This window comes from Alligator sinensis, unplaced genomic scaffold (genome assembly GCF_000455745.1).
Source record: "Alligator sinensis unplaced genomic scaffold, ASM45574v1 scaffold527_1, whole genome shotgun sequence".
Classification (NCBI taxonomy): Eukaryota; Metazoa; Chordata; order Crocodylia; family Alligatoridae; genus Alligator; species Alligator sinensis.
Window position 1 is genome coordinate 609,531 of NW_005841958.1, and position 21,854 is coordinate 631,384.

The 21,854-nt window shown below is 42.9% G+C and overlaps 1 protein-coding gene across 1 annotated transcript in view; it reads right to left on the reverse strand.

Moving 5' to 3' along the window:
• The window catches only part of SEC23IP (SEC23 interacting protein), a 36,681-nt gene extending 26,207 nt beyond the window's left edge, over positions 1-10,474 (reverse strand). Inside the window, exons 1-8 of the mRNA XM_025200194.1 lie at positions 10,261-10,474; positions 9,144-9,360; positions 7,389-7,582; positions 6,466-6,555; positions 4,672-4,792; positions 3,241-3,330; positions 2,564-2,705; positions 379-587 (exon numbers count right to left, since the gene is read on the reverse strand). Of these exons, the coding sequence (XP_025055979.1) occupies positions 379-587; positions 2,564-2,705; positions 3,241-3,330; positions 4,672-4,792; positions 6,466-6,555; positions 7,389-7,582; positions 9,144-9,360; positions 10,261-10,341 (1,144 nt within the window). The 5' untranslated portion in view covers positions 10,342-10,474. The remainder of the gene's footprint in view (positions 1-378; positions 588-2,563; positions 2,706-3,240; positions 3,331-4,671; positions 4,793-6,465; positions 6,556-7,388; positions 7,583-9,143; positions 9,361-10,260) is intronic.
• Between the last annotated feature and the right edge of the window lie 11,380 nt (positions 10,475-21,854).

The window sequence follows — 21,854 nt, forward strand, 5'->3', positions numbered from 1 at the left end:
TTTAATAGACTTTGCATTTTTCTTGTCCCAGGAATGCTATTTTATTTCCATCAGATATATAAATGAGTTACCTAAACCAGCGTTTCTTAACCCATGGGCCGCGACCCAAAAGTGAGTTACAAGAATATATAAAAGGGTCACAAACAAACTTAAAAAGTGGATCAACAAACTTTTAAAATGGATTCTGTGGGTTTTCCCTTGCAGGTTGACAGAGTTCCAGCCTGCAAGGGCCCCCCCACACACACCTCCACTCCCTGCCCCACACACAGGGGGTCTGGGGGTGGGGGACAGTGGGTCAAGAATGAGAGGCACTGGGTTGGGACTGGCCATCCATGTTTACAAATGAGTCCTGGTATAAAAAGTTTGAGAACTACTGACCTAAACTGTGCCCAGCAACAGAGACTCCGCCTTTAAAATCTGGGTTGCGACTCATGAAAAGTGAATACAGGTGATTCATTTCCATTCCAACTTTATCCACAATTGTCTGACAGTAGGTGGGGCTGTTGTAAAACAGTATATCAAGCAAGGTCTCATTGGTGAAGTGGCGCAGACGTCCAATGCTTGGCAAAGTGATTTTCTTAATATTCCTGGTAATTCAAAAATGTTGGAGATAAAACAATTTAAAAGAAATCTAAAGAAAATATTGGAAGTTCCACTTTCTGTAATTGTGAATGTTTAAATATCTGACAATCTATTCTCAGCAGCCTAAACAGGAATTATGTTCTCCCTCCACTTCAAACTAAATTTTTTTGCCTCATTATGTACTCATACATTAGCATCATTGCCCTTTTTAATTGCCAGTATACATTTAAATTAAGAAACTAATACAATCACTTAAGTTGTTATTTCTAGCCTTAACGGAATAACTAAGATGCTACTTCACTGGAATCCTGTCCTTTTCCCATGACAGGGACAGGGTGGATGGGGAGAAACAACATACAACAACAGGAAGGGAAGGAACCACAACTCTTTGACAAACCAGCAACGGATAAGAAGGGGAAAGAACACAGCAAAGAGGTAGGGACAGACAAGAAGATAGGATCTCAGAGAGAAACTACAAAAGAAAAAGCTAACATGAAAAAATATCTGAAAAGATGATGCACACTAGTCCCCTTTAACTGCATTCAACTGTAGAAAGGGTACGTACTGAACTGTAAAAATACTTCCAGTAGTTTTTACGATTATTACATGAGACACTGTTTCCCTTTTCAGTGTTGTACTAGAGCAGGGATGGGCAAAATGCGGCCCGCGGGCTGGATGTGGCCCGCCAGGCCATTCTATCCGGCTCATGGGACCCCTAAAAAATTTAGAAAATGAATATATATCTGCCCCTGGCTGCCTGTCATGCAGCCCTCAATGGCTTGCCAAAACTCAGTAAGCGGCCCTCCACCCAACATAATTGCCCGCCCCTGTACTAGAGCCTACTGCCAGTATGCAGCTTCAGTAGAGTTAAGATAACCATAGCTGACTCCATCCAGGCTAGAAGGGGATACACTGTTTCTAAAGTTGTGCCTGGATCAAAGGAGGCCTAAAAACCTCCAAGGTAGTTTGGGTAAGCCAAAAAGCTGACAGGCTGTGAAGACACACAGAGACAAGCTGTTCCTGCCACAGCTAGAGTTAGATAGAATAAGCATGTAGGTTTCTTATTACAAATCCAGTTCTCTAAGCACTGTGTACCTTTTGGCTAAATAAGCCATACTGTCTTTTGGAGAAGATTTGCTTGTTCAAAGTTTGTTTGTTGTTATCGCCTGCTATCACAGGCTCACAACTGGGAAATCTTTGCAGGGTCTAATTTCAGTTGAACCTACTGAATTAGCCACAGATGATCACAAAGAGGCTGTAACCCAGGTCTTAGTCTAGAACAAGGTTAGAGAGTTTTGACCATTGTGGTGTTAACTGAGTTTTGACGACTGCCTCTCTGGCTTTTACAACACATATTCTATCAAAGGGTGGCCGACTTAAGAAAATGTGTGTTTCAATTAGGTCTATGGAAGAAACATTCAAAAACAAAAATTGTTTAAAGGAGATAAAGCACTATTCTAGATATTAGGCATGATAAAAGACAAGCAATTCTTCTTGTATTTAAGGAAAAGCACTTTCAACTAAGATATACAGACGTACTAACATGTACTATACTGTACACATATTCAAATAAAAGTACTGAAGAGAGAAATACAATTTTAATGGAAAGTGAAAAATTAAGATTAATTTTTAAAAGAAACAATTTTAATATACTGTTTGCTTGTATCTTGAAGGAAAGAAATCCTGTTTGTGAAATTCTTAAATAATATTTAACCTACGAAAAAAATCAGAAAAAAAAAAATCACTGTATGTTCAACTTCACTCTGTTCTTCAATATTCAGATTCATAATCTGGCTCTTTTTCACCTACTTTGGCAACTGGCCTTTTATAGTACATTACAATACCGTTTACTTTTCTACTTTGCCTTTAAGATGTGAGCAACTTTTCCTTTCCCTCTGTTTAACTCTACAAAGTAAGAATTAGGCAGTTTAATATGTAAAGACACAGTTGCATATTACTAAATGTTGCTTGGTATACAGACCTGTCTACACCTGTCGCATCCCCATGTAGAGCACTATGCCAGTGAACTGGGAGAAATTCAACTCTGCTCACTTTAAATTCCTCTACAGGCTTCTTAAAATGGGTCTGCAAAAGCTTCAGAGATACTGTCCTGAAGTCATCAACTTAAGGGAGAGTGATGGGAAAAAGTAATGGAAATATGTTATTCAAATAACAAACATAACAAGCGATATCCAAATATGTTTTTCAACTACATTGAACATTTACATCCTCTTTGTCCATTTACATGTTAAAAAACCTACTTAAACAGGTATAAGAAAAATGTCGGAAAATTGAAGTATCCCAGTCAAAATTGTATATGGCTTCTCCCAAAACAAACTTCATGGTCAAATATGCTCTTATAGGGTTTGCTTGGGATTTGTTTTTGTTTAGAATAAATACAAGTTTGCACATTTCAAGTTACACCTGAATTTATAGAAATCTGTGAGCTCAGTGCTGAGGAACTAATATCAACAACTAAAAACTCAATAATTTGTCAGTAAACTTTTTTAAATAGTTAACACTGCAAAAAATTCTCTTTATTGACTCCTTTAAGGTGGTATAGAATGCTTTCATGCTATTTATGAAATATTATTTGAAGCTATTCATGAAAGAAGGCAACCCAAGATTAAAGAATTAAAAGTATGATAAACAACTTACCACATTCAACAATGCTTCTAAATCTTAAATCACACACAGGACCTATCCCATGAACCATAAACACTAAATGGTCAATCTGAGACATCTCTCCTATAGAAAGAGAAAATACCAGTACATTGATACTGTTAATTTATCTCAAGGATGCAATTTATAAGGTAGCAAGCATTTAGGGATTTAGAACTGGAATAAAATTAGGCCTGGAAGTTTTCTTTTATAAAGAAGAACAATCTCTCTCCAACATCATGCTTAAATCTATACCAGTAGTTAAAGAAAAAATTAACTCTTAAGTTTTCTACCTCTATTAGTAGAGGCCTACTTAATTTGCAGTTTTGCAGAAACCAATAAATTGGGCACTGTCCAAGAAATGCATGAAAGCAAAAACAAAAAACCTTACTAAAAATAAAATGCTGGCTCTCCACTGAGAACCAGTGGTCCTCGTGGCCACTGCAGCCTGGCCTTGCAGCCCACTGGATGGAAGGGGAGGAGCACTGATGCAAATGGAAGCAGCCAAGAAGGCAGGTGCCCCCCTGGCTGCTGATTGGCTGAGATGGCTACCCACTGTGGGGCCACCAGGGTTCCTTAACCAGTCAGAAACAAGGGGCAGGTTTGCCACAAAAAGGCAGCAAAATTGGCTCCATGCACTGCAAGTGGCCTGCAAAAATCCCTTTCATTTGCTGCGGCTTAGGTAGATCACTATCTATTAGCTGCTGTGGCATTAAATACAGTGGCATTAAATACAGATTTCATTGGTCACCTTTCTTTTTCACATACAAGTCAGAAAATTAAGTTATAAAGTATACATGCATCTCAGACAGCCTGCCCACAGAAGCACAGTGCAAGTTCAAGGCGAGACACACACACACACACGCGCACCCTGCCCCCTGCCCCATTCAGGCACCTCACCCGGAGGAAACAGCTAGATCTTTGTAGTCCAGGTACTCCAGAAAGACTGTAGCTTTAAGTGAAACAGTCTAACATTTCTACAGTTAGCACTGAACTAACGTTATCTAATTATTCTATCAAACGGATTACATTAATTAGCAGAAAACTCTGAAGTATTAATGTTAACTTTTCAAAGTCATGAGACATCGTGACCAAAAAAGAATCCATGAAGTTCCAGCTTTGGGAAACAGAATTAACTGTGAAACCAAAACATTTATTTGGCATGAAGAACAACAAATTGCCCTTATAAAGAAACTCATGCTCTCCATGAGTACTCATGACAGTTTTACTATTAACACGTGGCTAGAAGAGTGGTGTCCTGCAGCAAATACCATGCATGAAACAAATATGTTAATAAGAAGACAATTGTATTGCAAAGCTTTGATCAATCATATTTACAAACTACATTCAAGGGGGAGGGGGGAAGGAAGAGATTCAGACAAATCAGCTGACCAAGACAGCCTGCAGGTCCTTCTGCTATTCACATACCATCAGGAATTTCATCATGATCATCATCAATGCCACGTTTTACCACCCTTGGTCTTGTCTGACCATCTTGCGTGGTCCCCCACTCATCTGGTATCAAGGAAGGTTGGAACTGAACTATTACCTGAAGCAAAATATATTCAACTTTAAACAAGGAAAACTCATTTTCTAGCCTGTTTACCTGAAAATATTGTACAGTTTAATGTGTCTCATCATTTATTGCATTTAAGTCTTATGACAGACACTAAAATATAGTCTGCCACAAACTCATAATAAGCACTGGAATAAGACCATTTACTGTGAGAGTGGCTAGATGGCCAAAATACAAGATGCAATTAACTCTTGGTTGTTTAAGGGGAGCAACTAGATGATCTGGAAAAAGATACTTTGTTTGGTTCCCTCTACTTGGAAGGTTGGCCTGCTTAACTATGGCTTGTAATCTTACTGGTGTCCCTGGTGGAGAATGATACCCAAAGCCCACATTTCTCAACCCTCATACCTAAGCAGATTGTCATAAAGTTGGTCTCCTGAAAGAAAAATAGCCCATCAGCTCTTTCAACCTCAAAGAGTCAACACTGTGATGCACTTTTTCACATGTGACAATCTGAAGTCAGTACAGAAACTTCAGTTATTGCAGAAAACAGCAACCTGCCAGCATATGAGTTTCCAGCGAGAAGCGCATTATACGTAAGCTGCATAACCTTTGCTTGGTCAATGCAATTTAACTTACAGTTTTCAAGACATACAGCTAAAACTGATTTGCGTGTGGCCTGCCTAAAAGATTAATAGGATGAAATTTCACACCCTATGTCAGAGTCATTCAAATTCTGAATGGCCAGAGGCACCCTGAGCTGCATATTTGGCATGGACCACCTGCACCCCGCTGTTCCCATGCCCTTGCTCCCTATATACTGCATTGCATGGCCACCTGCCTCACAGCAGGCCCTCCCACCGCACCCTGCCTGTATTCCCAAACCACAGAGGGTCCCTCAAGTCTTCCTAAATCCCCAGCCACTGGTTTCTGCAGCTGTGTTGCTCTGCCCCACCCCACAGCTTCAGCTAGAGTAGTGGCAAAAGAAAAAGCTCCTGGATCGGGAACCTGGGCCACAGCCACCAGCTTGATAGCCTTGGCCTATATTATACAGTATTTCAAATTAGATGATCACATTGGTTTCCCCTGCTCCCCACCCAGTACCACAGCAGCCAATGTCAACTGAGCTGCAAGCTCTAAAGGTAAACACTAGGGAATTGTCAGAAGGATATTCACAGCAAAAGGCCTTTAACTTTAGAAACTGCTCCATATTCCCAATAACCTGCAAGCCCTTACACTTATATCAGGCTTTTTATTGTATCTGGTATATTGCTAGGGCAAGGAGAGCTTATTCATTTATAAGCTTTATTATTTGAATATACAGAAACAATGGATAGGTAATTTTTTTTAAGTTCCTAGTGAGACTAAGGCTATGGACAAATGTAACTTAGAAAAGGGAAGTCACTGCCATCAACTGTTACAATGTAGCTACTATACTGCATGCTCCTGTAGTGATGCATTTAAATCCCTGTGACTATAACCCTGAAAGCAACAGGGTTAAAGCTGCAGTGGCTTTTCTATTCTTTTACCATTAGTGCAACATGTAAACATTTACACTGTAACAGCTTATACAAGCATCACTAGATGCTTGTGTCAATAGCAATCTATACCCTCAGTTAACATTCAGGTTATGTTTGACTATACATACACATTCTCTCAACTACATTTTATCTTGAAAGAAACAAAAACAGAATAATTAACATTACCTTAGGATTGTGCATAATAATCATTTCCCCGTTAGGAAATTCAAGTCGCCGGTGCCACTGATTCGTAGTTAGCGCTTTTTTATATTCTGCCTGTGAGAGTACAGTTATGAAAAACTAGTGTCTCTTTTTAGACTAGTATGTAACACGTCAGGCCAAAGTTATCCTATACAGGCAACCCCCACTTAATGCTGTTTCACTATAGCACTCATTCAGAATTGATACCTGCTTCCACTTAGCGCTCAGTGAGTTTCATTATAACGCTCGCGGTCGCCATCTTGGGTCATTAAAAACACTTGCAGTCGCCATCTTGAGTCGTCAAAAACTTTTGGTTTCACTTAACGCTTGGTTTTTAGGAACCAATTAAAACTGCTAAGCGGGGGTTGCCTCTACTAGGAAACAGCTTGCATAGCTTTATTCATAAGAAAGAAAATGACTGGTATATACAGTACTACAGAGTGGCTCCAGTTATTACATGAGAAACTGCACAAGCATATTTTAAGCCAGAGGTGTGAAACTCACCCCAGACCCCACGTCAGATCCAGACTGTCAGACCAACAGCAACTATAACAGAGCTGTGTTGGGGTGGCAGCACGAAGCTGAGGCCCTGCCACCAATGGGACCCTGGACCGCAATGGACACGGCCAGAATTCTGCAGCAGTCCACCCACCGCAACTCCTGGCAGCCCGTTGGACTACTGGCACGCTGCATGGAACAGCTCTGCAAGCTGAATCCAGCCTGCAGGCCATGTGCTTGACACTCTCGTTTTAAGCCAATAGCACAAGGGGTCAGAGGCAAATAAATCAATAACACTCCATTCAATGCATTACAAGAATATCTGATGAAAAATAGTCCATTAAAAAAATCAGAACTGTACAAAATGGCCACATCAACCTTATTTAGGTTTATTTAAAAGTAATACTGACCTCTAGCTTCTCACTGAAGTCTTCCTCATATGGAACGAATCTGCTATCTTTGTCTCCTTTATAAAACCACGTACATCGTCTCACTTCTGAAGGCTCTTCTTCCCAATACACAGCTTTCCTCATTCTGTCATACAGGTATACATCATAGCGCCCCCCATCCGTGCTCAAAATAACACTCTCAGGATCTGGTTGGACTACAATACAAAATTCATGCTTTGTTACAACATGCTTTTGCATTAACCAATTAAGTGAGTAACCTAAGCTATGAAAGGTGCTCAAAACCTTACAGCTCCACACTTTTACTTGAAGAATGTATGTGTTTTCACAGTGATAACTTGGAGGAATTTGCTTTTGCTGATGGAGACAGAATGCTACTCAAACACTTGTCTTGGAAAAAGTTCCTTTTGACTATTGTTTCATGCCACTTTCCCCATCAACTCCACTCTGTTCCATTATGAAATTCGTCATACTGAGAGCAAAATTAAAAAAACATCATGATGACCCATGTGGTCAACTGCCTCAAAGACAGGGTTTCCAAACAGCGGCCCGACATCATACTGAAAAGAGTGGAGTCTGTAAGTGGGACAGCACCACAAGTGCCAAAGAACCAAAATGGGAAAACTAACACAGACCACAAAAGGAAAGAAGCAGACATGAGAAGAAACACTAAGAGAACCTGTCATTAGAAGAGCAGCAAGTTGGCAAGTTTTTGTAGCATCTCATCCCTGAGTTTCCTAGGAAATCTTTGTACTTGCTGTACTTTGTATACAAACCAAACATTTTTGCGTACAGCTCTAAGATTCAGTCCCCTTACATACTACAGAATCAAAGTCCTGAAAGTTTACTTTCACTGCTTGATTGTATGGGGGAGACTTAATTCCACTCATGGCAGCGCTTAGCAGAACCATTCCACATGCACACAAACTCTCATAGTTAATAACTTTCATGATGTCATTAATAATCATTTTGCAAGGACAAAGAATCAACTGAAATAGCAGCTTTCTAAATTATTTTTATTGCTTGTGGAACACTTTACTATAATTCCAACTACAGATTTTCCCATTAGATCTTCAAGAATAATTACATTACAAAACTTGACCAGTTTTTTACTTTCAGTACCTGATAACATTGATTAGAAAAAAAATAGCTATAAACAGGCATAACATTAGAACCACCAGCTGCTTTGAAAGAACAGCTATGTTTGCCGTGATCAACTCAACAAATTGACACTAGGCCTGCTCACAAGAATCAAGATGCAAGGCAAAACACAGGGCACATGATCCCAAACAGGTGAAGGTATGGGCCTGTGTTATTGTTGGATGGTAAGATATATATTAGGTCTGTAAATTCTGACAGCAACAGTGCCAAGCAAACAACATTCTAGACCAGGCATTGGAAACTTGTGGCCTGTGGGCTAGATCTAGCTTGCCAAGCGACAGTATCCAGCCTGCAAAGCTGGGATGTTGGTGGCAATGCAGCAGGGAGGTGAAGTGGCAATCCACTTTCAGGCTTAGCTTTGTTAATTCAGCTTGCTGCACCCAAAAATTTTCTGATCTCTGTTCCAGACATTTAGACAAGCATGCCTCAGAATCAGTAAAGGGTGGCACCAGCTTCCTAGTGGCAAAGCAGTACTCATTCTCACATCATTTCTTCTCCATCTTCACAGCACTTCAGCATCATTATTCACATTCAAGGGCAAGATTAGCAAAATAAACATAAAGAAAATACAAACAGATGTCACGTTTCTAAACGTACCAGAGTTATAGACTTCCTCCAGCTTTACAGAATCTAAAACACTGAATGGCATCCATATCTGTTTGTTTTCCACTTCCCTGCAGTAAAACCAATGGGGCTGAACTGGTTCATACTGGTTCTGCAGTAAAACAGGTGGCGCCTGTACCAAGGGACCTGCAGGTCTCGAAGTTTGTAGAGGTTGGGAGGCTGACGGCAGTACTGACTGTGACGGAGAAAACTGAAAATATCTGTTTTAATACATGTGTTTCAAATACCTCAATATTTCAAATAAAATATGCTTAAATATACTGGATTACAGACAATATTCTCGCCCTTGTTTTCACAAGTTCCTCTCTTTCCAATATAGTACCCTTTGGGTCTCCAAGTGTTATATGCAGGATTTGAATCTCTAAAAACCCTATACCTTTTTGCAGGTTAACAAAGGAATATAAATTTCTCTTTCGACAGAAATATCTGAAATAGCTGAAGTCTGAAATTTATGGCCTAATTATTTTTCTTAGTTTGAAAAAAAATATTTTAAAATAATTTTGGCATTTGAAAATTCAGGCTGAGCATGTGGTCCATTACTTGCATGCAGCATATTAAGTAAAGTATGTTACTCTATTAGCTGCTCTCTTGTAGACAGACAACACAGAACATATAATGTAGCTAACGTCAGTATGTAGCATATAGTCCTTCGGTTGAAATAACACGCATGATCTATCTCCAACTCTACAAACTGACCTGGACAGGGAGACTTAAGGTGTCCATTAACCCAGCAATCCAGGAAATTAAGGGCCTGAGTTTGAGAAGCATCAGGTGCTACTCAGTACTCATTTCACAGGAGTTCTGAACCGAGAAGTTCAGGATTTTAAAAGGAAGCTGCCAAAATCATGTAACCTAGAAAATGTTGATGTAGGTGCTCACTTAATACATCAGGGAACTTTCCCAAAGCACTAATCCCAGATCTGTGATAAAGTTCAAAGGGGGCCCAAGATTTTCCTGCTCAGCTAAAGGATAAAATGTGCAGAAATAAGAAGAGAAAATTAACAAGACTAGGCAAAAAAAAAATCAATCAGAATAACCTTTCCCCTCCCCATTTATACTAATACTAATAAATAAAAGACCATTTGCATACCGGTGATAATGACCCCGGAGGTGTCTGATACATGTGGACAGGCGGTACAGATGGTGGTGGCTGAACTGACTGACTTGGCATCTGCTGCAGCTGGGGTGGAGTTATGTAAGGGTTAGCTCTACTGCTCAAGGAGGTATGGCGATACGGGTTGTATCCTTGCTGTGATGTTCCATGGGGAGGAGCTGAAAAGCTTGCAGTTGGGGGGCAGCTCTGCTGAGAAGCCTGATGAGCACTGCTTCCCACTTGTGCAGTAGGTGGTGTATTATACAATGTTTGTGACTTTGGAACATGTGCTGGAAAAGCATTCTGCCCATCCTGTGACCCTGGCACAAGTGGCAGAGAAGCTGGAGGCTTGGAGAAAGTTGATGACCCAACTGGTGGTGCCCCAGTTGTTAAGGGTAGCTGCCCAATGCTTCCAAATGGATCCCCACTGCTAGGTACTTGGGAGAAATAACTAAAAGTCTGTGGTGGGTTAGGACTTGCAGAAGTCTGACCCAAGAAGCTGTCCTCTTCACCAACATCTGCAGAATCATCTGCAATGAAATAGAAAGAGCTCATTAAAATGGAGGTGTTCAAGGAATTTCAACCATTTGCCTTAGAAGCTGTGCTACAATAGAGCAAAATATGATTCTTAATCATTATAAATACGCTATGAACTGAAACAGAAGGTGGCGAGTCTCCAAAAACACTTGAATGAATTCTGGAGTCTATTTAGAAAAGCACATAGACACAGCAATGAAAGTGATGAGACCTAGAGTTTTACCCTCAAATCTGAACTCCTCACTTACATGTTTATCATGTCACCCTTTGGGGGCACTTTTACAATACAAAAAAATATGATAAAAAGTTTTAAAATATCTTTACGCTGTCTTATTCCTTGCCCTTCCCTATGCTGTGCAAGAAAAAGACCATTTAAACTTAACACCACCTCTTCAGAAAATCCCGAATTCATATGGGATAAGTATTCTAATCTGTGTGGAGGACTGACCTATTTAGTCGCACCTAACTACATCGTACTTCTGCCAACAACTACAGCTAGCAAAAACTGGTGTTCCTGCAGCCAGGTCCCAGATCTTTTATTGTTATGTATGTGTTACTTGTGTAACTAGCTGGTTGTCCCTCCAACCTCCCAGCTCTGCACACAATATTGATGGTGTTACCCCGAGTTCCTCTACTTTGCATACTCCATCTGTATTTTTCCACGAAGCATGAATACACATGGTTGGGCAACAAAGTACTTGTGGATGCATAAACAAAGCAAACACACAATCCATTGTGAAAAGTTCTGATTCCAATGCTGTAACATGCACTGTATACCAGGTTACACAGCTGTAACAGCACAGGAGTTGTAACCTAAATCTAGGGACTATGAACTCATCCCAGTTTTACAGATTTCTTCTAAGCAGTCCAGGAAATGGTTTTCTCCACCATTTATTTTTCTGCTTCAGAGTCACTAAAGTTTAATACCAAATCCTAGAAAGAAGAAGTTTCTTCAACTGACATAACTTTATAGATGTGAGGTCTTTTTGAAAATCCACACTTTCCTTGAAAACAATAATGTTCGTTTCATTGGCTACATGAAACCATTCCTTGAAGGGCAGCGCTCTCGCTGTTTACACATTTTCCCTAATGAAAGCACATATCTGAAATGACATCTCATACATCATAGCTCGCACCTAACACAAAAGTGAAAAATACAATCTCCCTATGCTAGGGGTGTCAAAGATAGGGCCCACAGAGCCCTGTCATCTGGCTTGCAATGCTGCCTGTGGGTCTCAAGCTAAAGTCACATGCATGCATGTATGCAAGTGCACACTATATGCGGCACCTGTGCCAAAATGGCCCCTGTTCCAGATTCAGCATGCAGGGCCGCAGGCCCAAACTGGCCTGTGGACCAACACCCAACCATACTCATCTGGTCCACAGGGCTCAAGGAATTTGACATCCCTGCCCTACACCATTACAAAAACGTTGTGATTGTAAATAAGCAAGCAGGTGAGTGTTTCTTAATAGAGAAGCTTGGTGTATATGGCAAGGAACGAGAACTGAGAACAAGTGGACACTTTTGGTAACTAAGCTGGTAGATTTGAGGAAGCTCTTTCATCTGAGGTTGAAATGACACTCCAAATAAGCTTTGCCCATGTCAGCATCCTGGTGTTGCCTTCTGGGAATGGGTCTCCCATACATATTCTTTTGAGTAAGTACTAAAGATTATTACTTCTACTTTGCTTCCATCATCTTTATCACCAGAAGCCACTTCACTTCACAGGGACAACCTGCCAAAGACTTGCCCTACTTTTAACAACTCCAGACAGTACACAGGTCACTCCCGCTTAGCGCTCTTAATTGGTTTCTGAAAAACCAAGCATTAAGTGAAACGAGCGTTAAGTGAAACCAAAAGTTTTTGATGACCCAAGATGGTAACTGCAAGTGTTTTTAATGACCCAAGATGGCGACCGCAAGGGTTATAACAAAACTTGCTGAGCGCTAAGTGGAATCAGGGATCAATTTTAAAAGAGCGTTAGAGCGAAACAGCACTAAGGAAACAGCATTAAGCAGGGGTTGCCTGTACACCTCAACTGAAAGCAGGAGAATCATTACGTAAGTAGTAGGTAAGCATGCATTTGCTTCAGCTGGATAAACTTCCAAGATAACTTAGGGCTTCGACACATGACAAGTTCCCAACACTGTAAAAAGGAAGCAGACACAGACTGTACAGTCCTCCAACAGTGTAACTTAGTTCAGTCCAGTATAGAATCACTGCAGGAAAAATCAAGGGTACAACTGTCCCAGTCTTAGTGTTGCATGTCCACAGTTTATCCTAGATTAACTATTTCGAGTATACATGTCATGTATAAACTATCCCCTTGCCACCTGGTGGCATGAGGCTATTAACAGCCTACTGCGTGCCCTTCTCAGTCTGCTCCAGAGCCCCTTTGGTGTGGCATGTGTCCAGGTCCTCAGCATAAGCTTTCAGTATATGAAATATCTTTTAGTGAAAGAACACAGAAACTGCCACACTGAATTAGATCAGAAGATATCCAGTCCACTACCCAACAGTGGCCATTACCAGCTTTTTCAAAGGAAGGGGTAGGAAAGCCTGCAATATCAGTTCTAAAAGAAATGACTGAAATCCTTCCTCTGGCCTTCCTAAGTGGGCAAACACCTTGCCTCACAGCATCCCAGCTCCCCACCACCTGCAACCAGAATCCTGAGCCCGGTTCCCTACCATGTCACACTGTCCTTTAGCCCAGAGCCCTCCGTGGCAGGCTTTCCGGATCAAGTCCAGAAATAGAGTTCTTAGAGCAGAGCTCTCCAACTTCTAAGCAACCACGGCAGCATGCCCTGCTGCAAAGGCTGCACCAGCACAAGCCACAGGGACCATGTGTGCGGGGACCCTGGCTGGTCCTCAGCTCCCCAGCTCACTTCAAAATCACATCTTCTGTAGGAATGAGGGGAAGTGCCCTTCTCCAAAGCAGTTGCCTCTCCACCCCATTAATGCCATTTGGCTAGGTCCCCGGTCCTGTTTAAACTTTTCATTTGAGACTACCTCAGAAACTACTTTATGGCACAAAGGGAATAAAAAAACCCAGAGTTGGCAACTGTCTGTAAATTTCAGACAATCTTTGAAAACTCTTGGCGCTCTGGTGTAGTGCCCGAAGACTGGAAGAAGGCCAATGTGGTGCCTATCTTCAAGAAAGGGAGGAAAGTGGATCCGGCTAACTATAGGCCCATCAGCCTAACTTCTATCCCGGGGAAGATCTTAGAAAAGTTTATTAAAAAGGCCATCCTTAATGGACTGGCCAACGCCAACATCTTAAGGGATAGCCAGCACGGGTTTGTTGCGGGTAGGTCTTGCTTGACCAATCTCATTTCCTTCTATGACCAGGTGACCTATCACCTGGACAAGGGAGAAGAGATTGATGTCATATATCTTGACTTCAAAAAAGCCTTCGATCTGGTGTCCCATGATCGCCTCTTGGAGAAACTGGCCAATTGTCGCCTTGGGTCCTCCACGATCCACTGGCTGGAAAATTGGCTCCGGGGTCGGACCCAGAGGGTAGCAATCGATGGAAGTCACTCATCGTGGTGTCCTGTGACCAGTGGGGTCCCCCAAGGCTCTGTCCTTGGACCCATACTGTTCAACATCTTCATTAATGATGTGGACACTGGAGTCAAAAGCGGACTGGCCAAGTTCGCCGATGACACCAAACTTGGGGGCAAAGCATCCACACCAGAAGACAGGCAGGTTATCCAGGCTGACCTGGACAGGCTCAGCAAGTGGGCGGACGAGAATCTGATGGTGTTCAACGCCGATAAATGCAAGGTTCTCCACCTTGGGAAAAAAAACCCGCAGCATCCTTATAGGCTCGGCAGTGCTATGTTGGCTAGCACTATGGAAGAAAGAGACTTGGGGGTCATCACTGACCACAAGATGAACATGAGCCTGCAATGCGATGCGGCGGCTAGTAAAGCGACCAAAACGCTGGCTTGCATCCATAGATGCTTCTCAAGCAAATCCCGGGACGTCATTCTCCCCCTGTACTCGGCCTTAGTGAGGCCGCAGCTGGAGTACTGCGTCCAGTTTTGGGCTCCACAATTCAAAAAGGATGTGGAGAAGATTGAGAGAGTCCAGAGAAGAGCCACGCGCATGATCAGAGGTCAGGGAAGCAGACCCTACGATGACAGGCTGAGAGCCCTGGGGCTCTTTAGCCTGAAAAAGCGCAGGCTCAGGGGTGATCTGATGGCCACCGACAAGTTTATCAGGGGTGACCACCAGCATCTGGGGGAACGTTTGTTCACCAGAGCGCCCCAAGGGATGACGAGGTCGAATGGTCACAAACTACTTCAAGATCGTTTCAGGCTGGACATAAGGAAGAACTTCTTTACTGTCTGAGCCCCCAAGGTCTGGAACAGCCTGCCACCGGGGGTGGTTCAAGCGCCTTCATTGAACACCTTCAAGATGAAACTGGATGCTTATCTTGCTGGGATCCTATGACCCCAGCTGACTTCCTGCCCTTTGGGCGGGGGGCTGGACTCGATGATCTTCCGAGGTCCCTTCCAGCCCTGATGTCTATGAAATCTATGAAACTGTCTGTAAATTTCAGGCAATCTGTAGAAGACAGTTAAAAATCATTATCTGTAAAGTCTATAAAATATTTTGATGTCCATAACATTTATGGACACTTGGCAACCCTGCTCCACCCGCTGCTGCCCACTGTGACCCTAGGAAAGCAGAAAGGCTTGGATGTTGCATGTGTGGGAGGCCGGACACAGAGTCCACTGGCATGACCTGGGAGGCTGCAATGCTCCAGGGATAGAGGACAGACACCAGAGCCCAAGCTGCTGTGGAAAAGTCAGGGCATCCCAGGGCTCTGCACAGGCATCCCAGTTCTCTGCCCTGTAGCGTGGAAGTCCTCCAAAGCAGCAAAGCCCAGTCCCCTCACTCCTGCCCCCCACTGCATGGACTCCCTGCGAGCCACCCCAAGCCTGCACACCCTACTCAGGGCCCTGCCTGGAGTTGGCCTCAAACACTGGCACCCTTGCAGCAGGTGCCTGCTGCATGCACCCCAGAAGGATATGGCTCCTTCCCCTGGTCCACATATCACAGCTCCAGGTCAGCCCCAGGTACACAGGCTGAGTCAGACTGCTGGCACTAAGAGTGCAGAGACAGCCGACAAGACTCCTAGGTTCTTTTTGCACCAGCCTCATTCAGGACCCTGCGCAGTACATCCCTTCTGGGGAGGGGAGTCAGACTCTTCCCTGGATTGCATGTGCATGGGCTAATTCAGATTATATTACATAAAAATATGTCTGTAAAAAAATGTGTAAACTGTCAGTAAAAAAAAATTCTTGGGTTAGCAACCCTGAGTATGAGATACCCTTGCCCTGTGCATCCTTGTGCTAGTCCTCTACATCAGGCAAATTTCAGTTATAGTGAGTACATAAGAATTTAATTCATAAATCAAAGGGCTGCGCAACCACAGTTCCTGCTGTGCAATGCTTCACAACAAGCATGTGAAAAACCAACTTAGCCAAATGATTTGGCCTACCAAAGGCCTCACAATGAAGACAGCAATTTTGTGGGGCACATTTAGGGCATGACCTTAAGAGTCAGAACAGCTCTTTGCAGGCTGTTAGCAGCCAAGACAATTTCAGAAAACCACAAGGCTGCCCTAAAGGCTAAGTACAGACATTCAAAAAACCCGAGCCTGAATTGATTCAATCTCTGCAGGTTAGTCTGACCTATGTAGATTGAACCAATAAGCAAGTGACGAGACATTCACTTTTGATTCCGGAAATGAAGGCACACGCTTACAGTGGCTCAGTCTAGAAGCTGAGGGGCCTAGAGCGAGCCCTCCCTTCCTTTTGCAGTGACCAGAAGGCTACAGGGAAGCTAAGCTGACAGGAGGAGAGGAGGAGAAGGGTAGCCAGGCCCCAGCAGGCCAAATATGACTAGGGAGGGGTTTAAACCCCCACCCTGTCCTGCAGGAACCCCAGCCAGGGTGTATCAGAAGAGAGAAGGGGAAGCAATGGAGCCTATCAATGCACATGCTGTCCCCCTCCCCTGCAATGGGGAGGATTAAACCTGCCCCTTCCCCTCAGGCTACCTGCGCCTGGCCATGCCCCTGTTCCTGCTGCTGGAGCAGCCTCGGGGGTTGAAGAAGGTTGGAGATGCCTGGCAAGGGCTGATGCTGCCCTTCCAGGCAGTCCCAGCTGAAGGTTGCACACCGCCACCCCAGTCTCAGCCAGCCAGAGCAGTGATAGTGCGCCGGCTAGGGAAGAGAGGGGTAGAGCCAACCCTGCTCAGCTGGAACAGACAGCACAGCCTAGCTCAGTGCTGCAAAGCATGTTGGGATGCTGGGGGCATGTGAGTTAACTTAAACCAGGAAGGGGTCTGGGACAGACATTCCATAAACTGGTTAGACCTAAATCAGTTAAGTCTGATACTACATTCAACTAGGTTCATCTTAAACCAGTTTTAGCCATTTTGAAACTGGTTTATGTGCACTAAATTTCTGTTCTGTTACAGGTTTAAATGAGTCTCTGACCACTTAAACCAGTTTATGTGCAACTTCTGCCCCTAGCCAAAGTGCACCTGCAGTCAAAATGACCTCCAGATTTTGGAAAGGAAACATAGTGTTACTCTTCCACTAAATCACAGCCAAAAATACAGCCCAAATATCTACACAGTTGCAATCCACAATAAATGGATTTATCTGCAACCAAAGGAAATCACTGTAAATCTCTCCTCTAATAAAAATGTATAACTATGCTTTTTGGTTAAAGGAAAATACTATCTTCATATGTAAATTTTTTTCAGATATGTACAAAGAAGGCCAAATTGCTTTTTTTATAAATGCCAAGCACAGCAGGGTTTGGGGTTTTAAGGCAGTGTATAACCCTAATGAGTTACTCAATTAAACTATGTGAAGTTATCCACAGATCAAAGCCCTTAGTTGTTAAACTGTAATGGTCCATTTTCCTCTGGCACTTCATTAATACAGTGGAAGTTAAGTGACACACTATGCTTCAATAATTCACATTCCATCCAAAAGGAACCAGGAACTTAGCTATAATTACCAAGATAAGCACTATGTATGCTATAAAGATATTACTTCAGATCTGGCTAAAAACCCAGGACCTCCTACATGTATCTTTCTATTAGTAAAACCACTCATATTTTGAATTCTTTAATGTCAAATATAGATTATTATAATTACTGATATCTGAGAAAAAAAAGGATTTCTAACACTACTAAATTTTTATTTGCAAAAAACACTACTTTTATTCTATGTTCCAGAGCTGTTTGAAAGTACATAGCTAACAATGTTTTCTTTGAAAATCACGAGAAAAGTTTCTGATAGAAATTTTGCAAGTCTAGTTCTTCCCAATATTAAACCTGCCAAACTAACCTTGAATGTAAATTTGAAGGCCATTTGATATACAATAAGGCAGCAACAGAAAACAGGGCTGATCACAAAAACAATTGTGTTCACATATAATGGTAATATAGAACTGTATTAATGACTTTTCTTCATATGCTGCAGTTCTTTTTTAACAGTAGTTCTGACCATATCTTTAACCAAGGCCATCTGCCCAACAATCGTTTCAAAGCAATGTACCATTTTAGTATGCTCAACTCTGCTCCTATGGATGATATAGACCAGGGGTGGGCAAAATGAGGCCCATCAAGCCACTCTATCTGGCCCGCGAGGCCCCTAAAAAATTTAGAAAATAAATATTTATCTGCCCTGGGGTGCCTGTCATGTGGCCCTCGATGGCTTGCCAAAACTAAGTAAGCAGCCCTCTGCCCAAAATAATTGCCCGCCCCAATACAGACTCTTCTGAAGCTGAGCAAAAGACAGCATCCTTCCTTCTCCAAAAGCTGCCAGCTTTTAAAGACAAAAGATTTATGAGGGCACCTTATTTCCAGATAGTATCTGGCAATTCACTTTGGTTTGGATTCCAGAAGACTATGGTTTATAATAACTGAAAGGCTTCTTCCTTTAATGTGAAAACGACCCCTAGCTCTACAAGGTGCTGTGCAGATGATCCCTACGATGTCAACAGAGCTTTGCAGGGGTCCAAGGATCCACAAAGGCAGAGCATCAAGCAGGACCAAACCTTAATCTGACAAGTACAGCATTCCATCATACCCCTAAAACCATCCTGCAGGAGTCAGGCAGTGATATGCACCCTGGCTAGCAGGCCTTTGGTTTTCAATACACTGTACCTGGAAATCTGTGCCTGACTAATGTCTAAAGCAAAATGCATCTTTGATCAAGAACTTTTATCAGCTCTATGGGATGGACTCCTATTACCAGATATATTTACAGTGTGGCGTATCATTTATTCACCTAGCATCCACTTACAACAAATATTTGCATTACTAGGGCTTGAAAATAGCCAGCTCTTTTGGGGAAAAACTTGCGTAACTGCTACAAAGTTAACAAATATTGCCCAGAAGAAAGGAGTTGGCCATGGGGACTGTAGAAACATGGGGCGTCTATACACATGCTCAGGGAGTGGGGAGGGGAAGAGAGGGGGGCCCTTTAATTACAGCGGCTCTCAGAGCCACTCTAATTAAAACGCTCGGAGCATCTTGCACATCAGCGTCCCCACACTGAAAAATGGTGGTGGGGTACGTTAACTAGCAAGAGCCCTTGCTGCAATTTTTCAGCACGGGGATGCTAATACACAAGACACTGGAGTCTGCTGGAGCACATTAATTACCACACTCCAGCAGACTCAATTAATTGACTCTGCTCCGATGCACTATAATTACAGCGCATCAGAGCAGCCTTGCTACGTAGGCTCCCATGGGTTTTTTTTAAGTATGTGCAGTTCATTCAGACAATCCATTGTCAAGGACATCAGCTGTTCACCAACCCAGTGTACTTATATCTTCTTACTCATCTAATGCTTTTATTTGACAAAAAGGGAAAACTGGAAGCCTCACTTAAAATGATTATAACCAAACCTGTTATACAAAAGTAAATAAATAACTAAAAGGATGCATTCAGTTCCTGATTATCCAATATTATCTTTAGTGTCTTAATAAATGTTTAATGGGCTGAATCATAGCATTGATGGATCCAAATCTTAACTTTTTGGCCCCTGTGTATTTTAATTTCTCTATAGGATTACACTAATATCATTTTGTAGTTCCCAAAGAATATTAAAAGAGGCAAAAGATGCGTTTTCATTGGCCATACTTTCAGGGATTTTTGCAATACCTGAAGTTATATTAACTGGGAATTTCAAATTCAAATAGATGTACTTAAACATGCTTATTTGTGCATGTACCTGTCAGTACACCTTCGCAACTACAGGAAAAAAAAATCATCATCACACTTACGCACTTAAGTTAATAAGGAAATTAAAGTGCACATGCTGAGCATGCTATTTCTCTTGTTTATAGCCTATTCATGAACTGATTAAGTTCTGACTCCAGGGGCAGAGAATGACATGGGACACTCCTCTGAGGACTGCTCATCATACCATGCTGGAAACATTAAAGTGGAACCATTAATTATTCTTCTACACAAAGTACCCAGCTGGGAACAGCTAAATGAGAATTAAAACAGGTAGCTGAAAATATTGCAAAAAGTGTTGTTTCCTCAAACATCCCAAATGTATGGCTAAAAGACACACAGGAGAAACTGCAGCTCATAGAGAATTTTCTATTAAGGTTTGGTGAACAGAAAATAGGAGATGGAAAAGAAAGTTAGCACAGAGAACGAAGTTAAGGTCAAATTAAAAGTTTGAGTAGGTATGACATTTGGCAATTGACTTGAGGCAGGACAGCATGCAGATGATGGAATAATTGACCTAGACAAACTTGAAGTAGAAAGCTGAAGAGAAGAACTGTCTTTTCATGACTTTTCTGATTAGGTGGTGCAATGGACCAACAAGTAAGGATCAGCCAAGAAGGCCCATGGCACTGAAGTAACATCCAGGGCCACATAACTACATAAGCTACAATGTTCACCACTTGAGCACATAGGGTAAGCACATAATTCACTTTATTGCACAGCACCACACAGGTCCCAATGTTTTGCCTCTTGCTTACACTGTAACAAACTTCAGTTGTCTGCCTATCAGTTGCATGCTACTTAAGTGTGTTGTGACTTTTTGGTCCCGCTGTAGGTAACTGCATAATTTGGGAAATGGAGTGGGACCCATCACTATCCAAGCTTTTAAAGCAGCCTTGAACAACCAGACTGTGTCAATGTCAAGAGCCAGCAGCCATGTATCAAACAGGGAAGGAGGCTCTGCTCAGGGGGAACCCTAGAGACTGCGGGGCTGTTTTCCTGTCCCTCATCCATCCACAACTCCAGGCAGTTTCACTGAGCAGCGTCCACAGGATCCTTGGACTTGTTTGCGGGGCAGTGGGCCCTGGCTGGTGTGCTCTGCTTGGTGCCCCCCTCCTTGCAACAATCATTATTAACCACAGATGCAAACTCAAGTTCCTGTTTTTTCTTCTGTTGTCCCCAGAACCTCTTCTTATATAGCTAGTTGCCTCCCTAACTGAGGGCGGTTTATAGGCGTAAGCCTACTGCTGCCTTAATAACAAACAGGCCTGTCAACTTCAAGCCTGCTATCAGAGGCATAAGCCAATCGGAGAAACAAGGTGCCCGGCTTCAATGAGCTGCGAAAGGCTCCTCCTGCTCACACTGGGCCTGGGGAAACACGTAATGCTGGGCGAGCCTTGTCCCAGGCCCTAGTGCAACCCAATGGTGCACGCTGCGCAGTGCCCATGGCACTAAACCCCTGCTGCTCCCCACCCTGGGCAATGGGACCTCTGCAAAGGAAACAACGGGCACAAGGCAGAGGCACCATGCCATCACCACACCTAACCTACGCCAGGCCCCGGCCACTTCCCCAGAAGGCGCCGTGTGCAGGACATGGGACTGAGCATCCAAAACCCCACAGGGGGCCGGGTGCTCGCTCACCTGCTCATTCCCCTCAGCCGGTGCCCAGGAGCTTTCCTCCAGGAACCAGCTTTACCAGGACCCAAACTTCCTTCCAAGGCTGCCCCCACCACGGACCGCCCCATCGCGCCCATCAGCCTCTCCCCCACCCACACC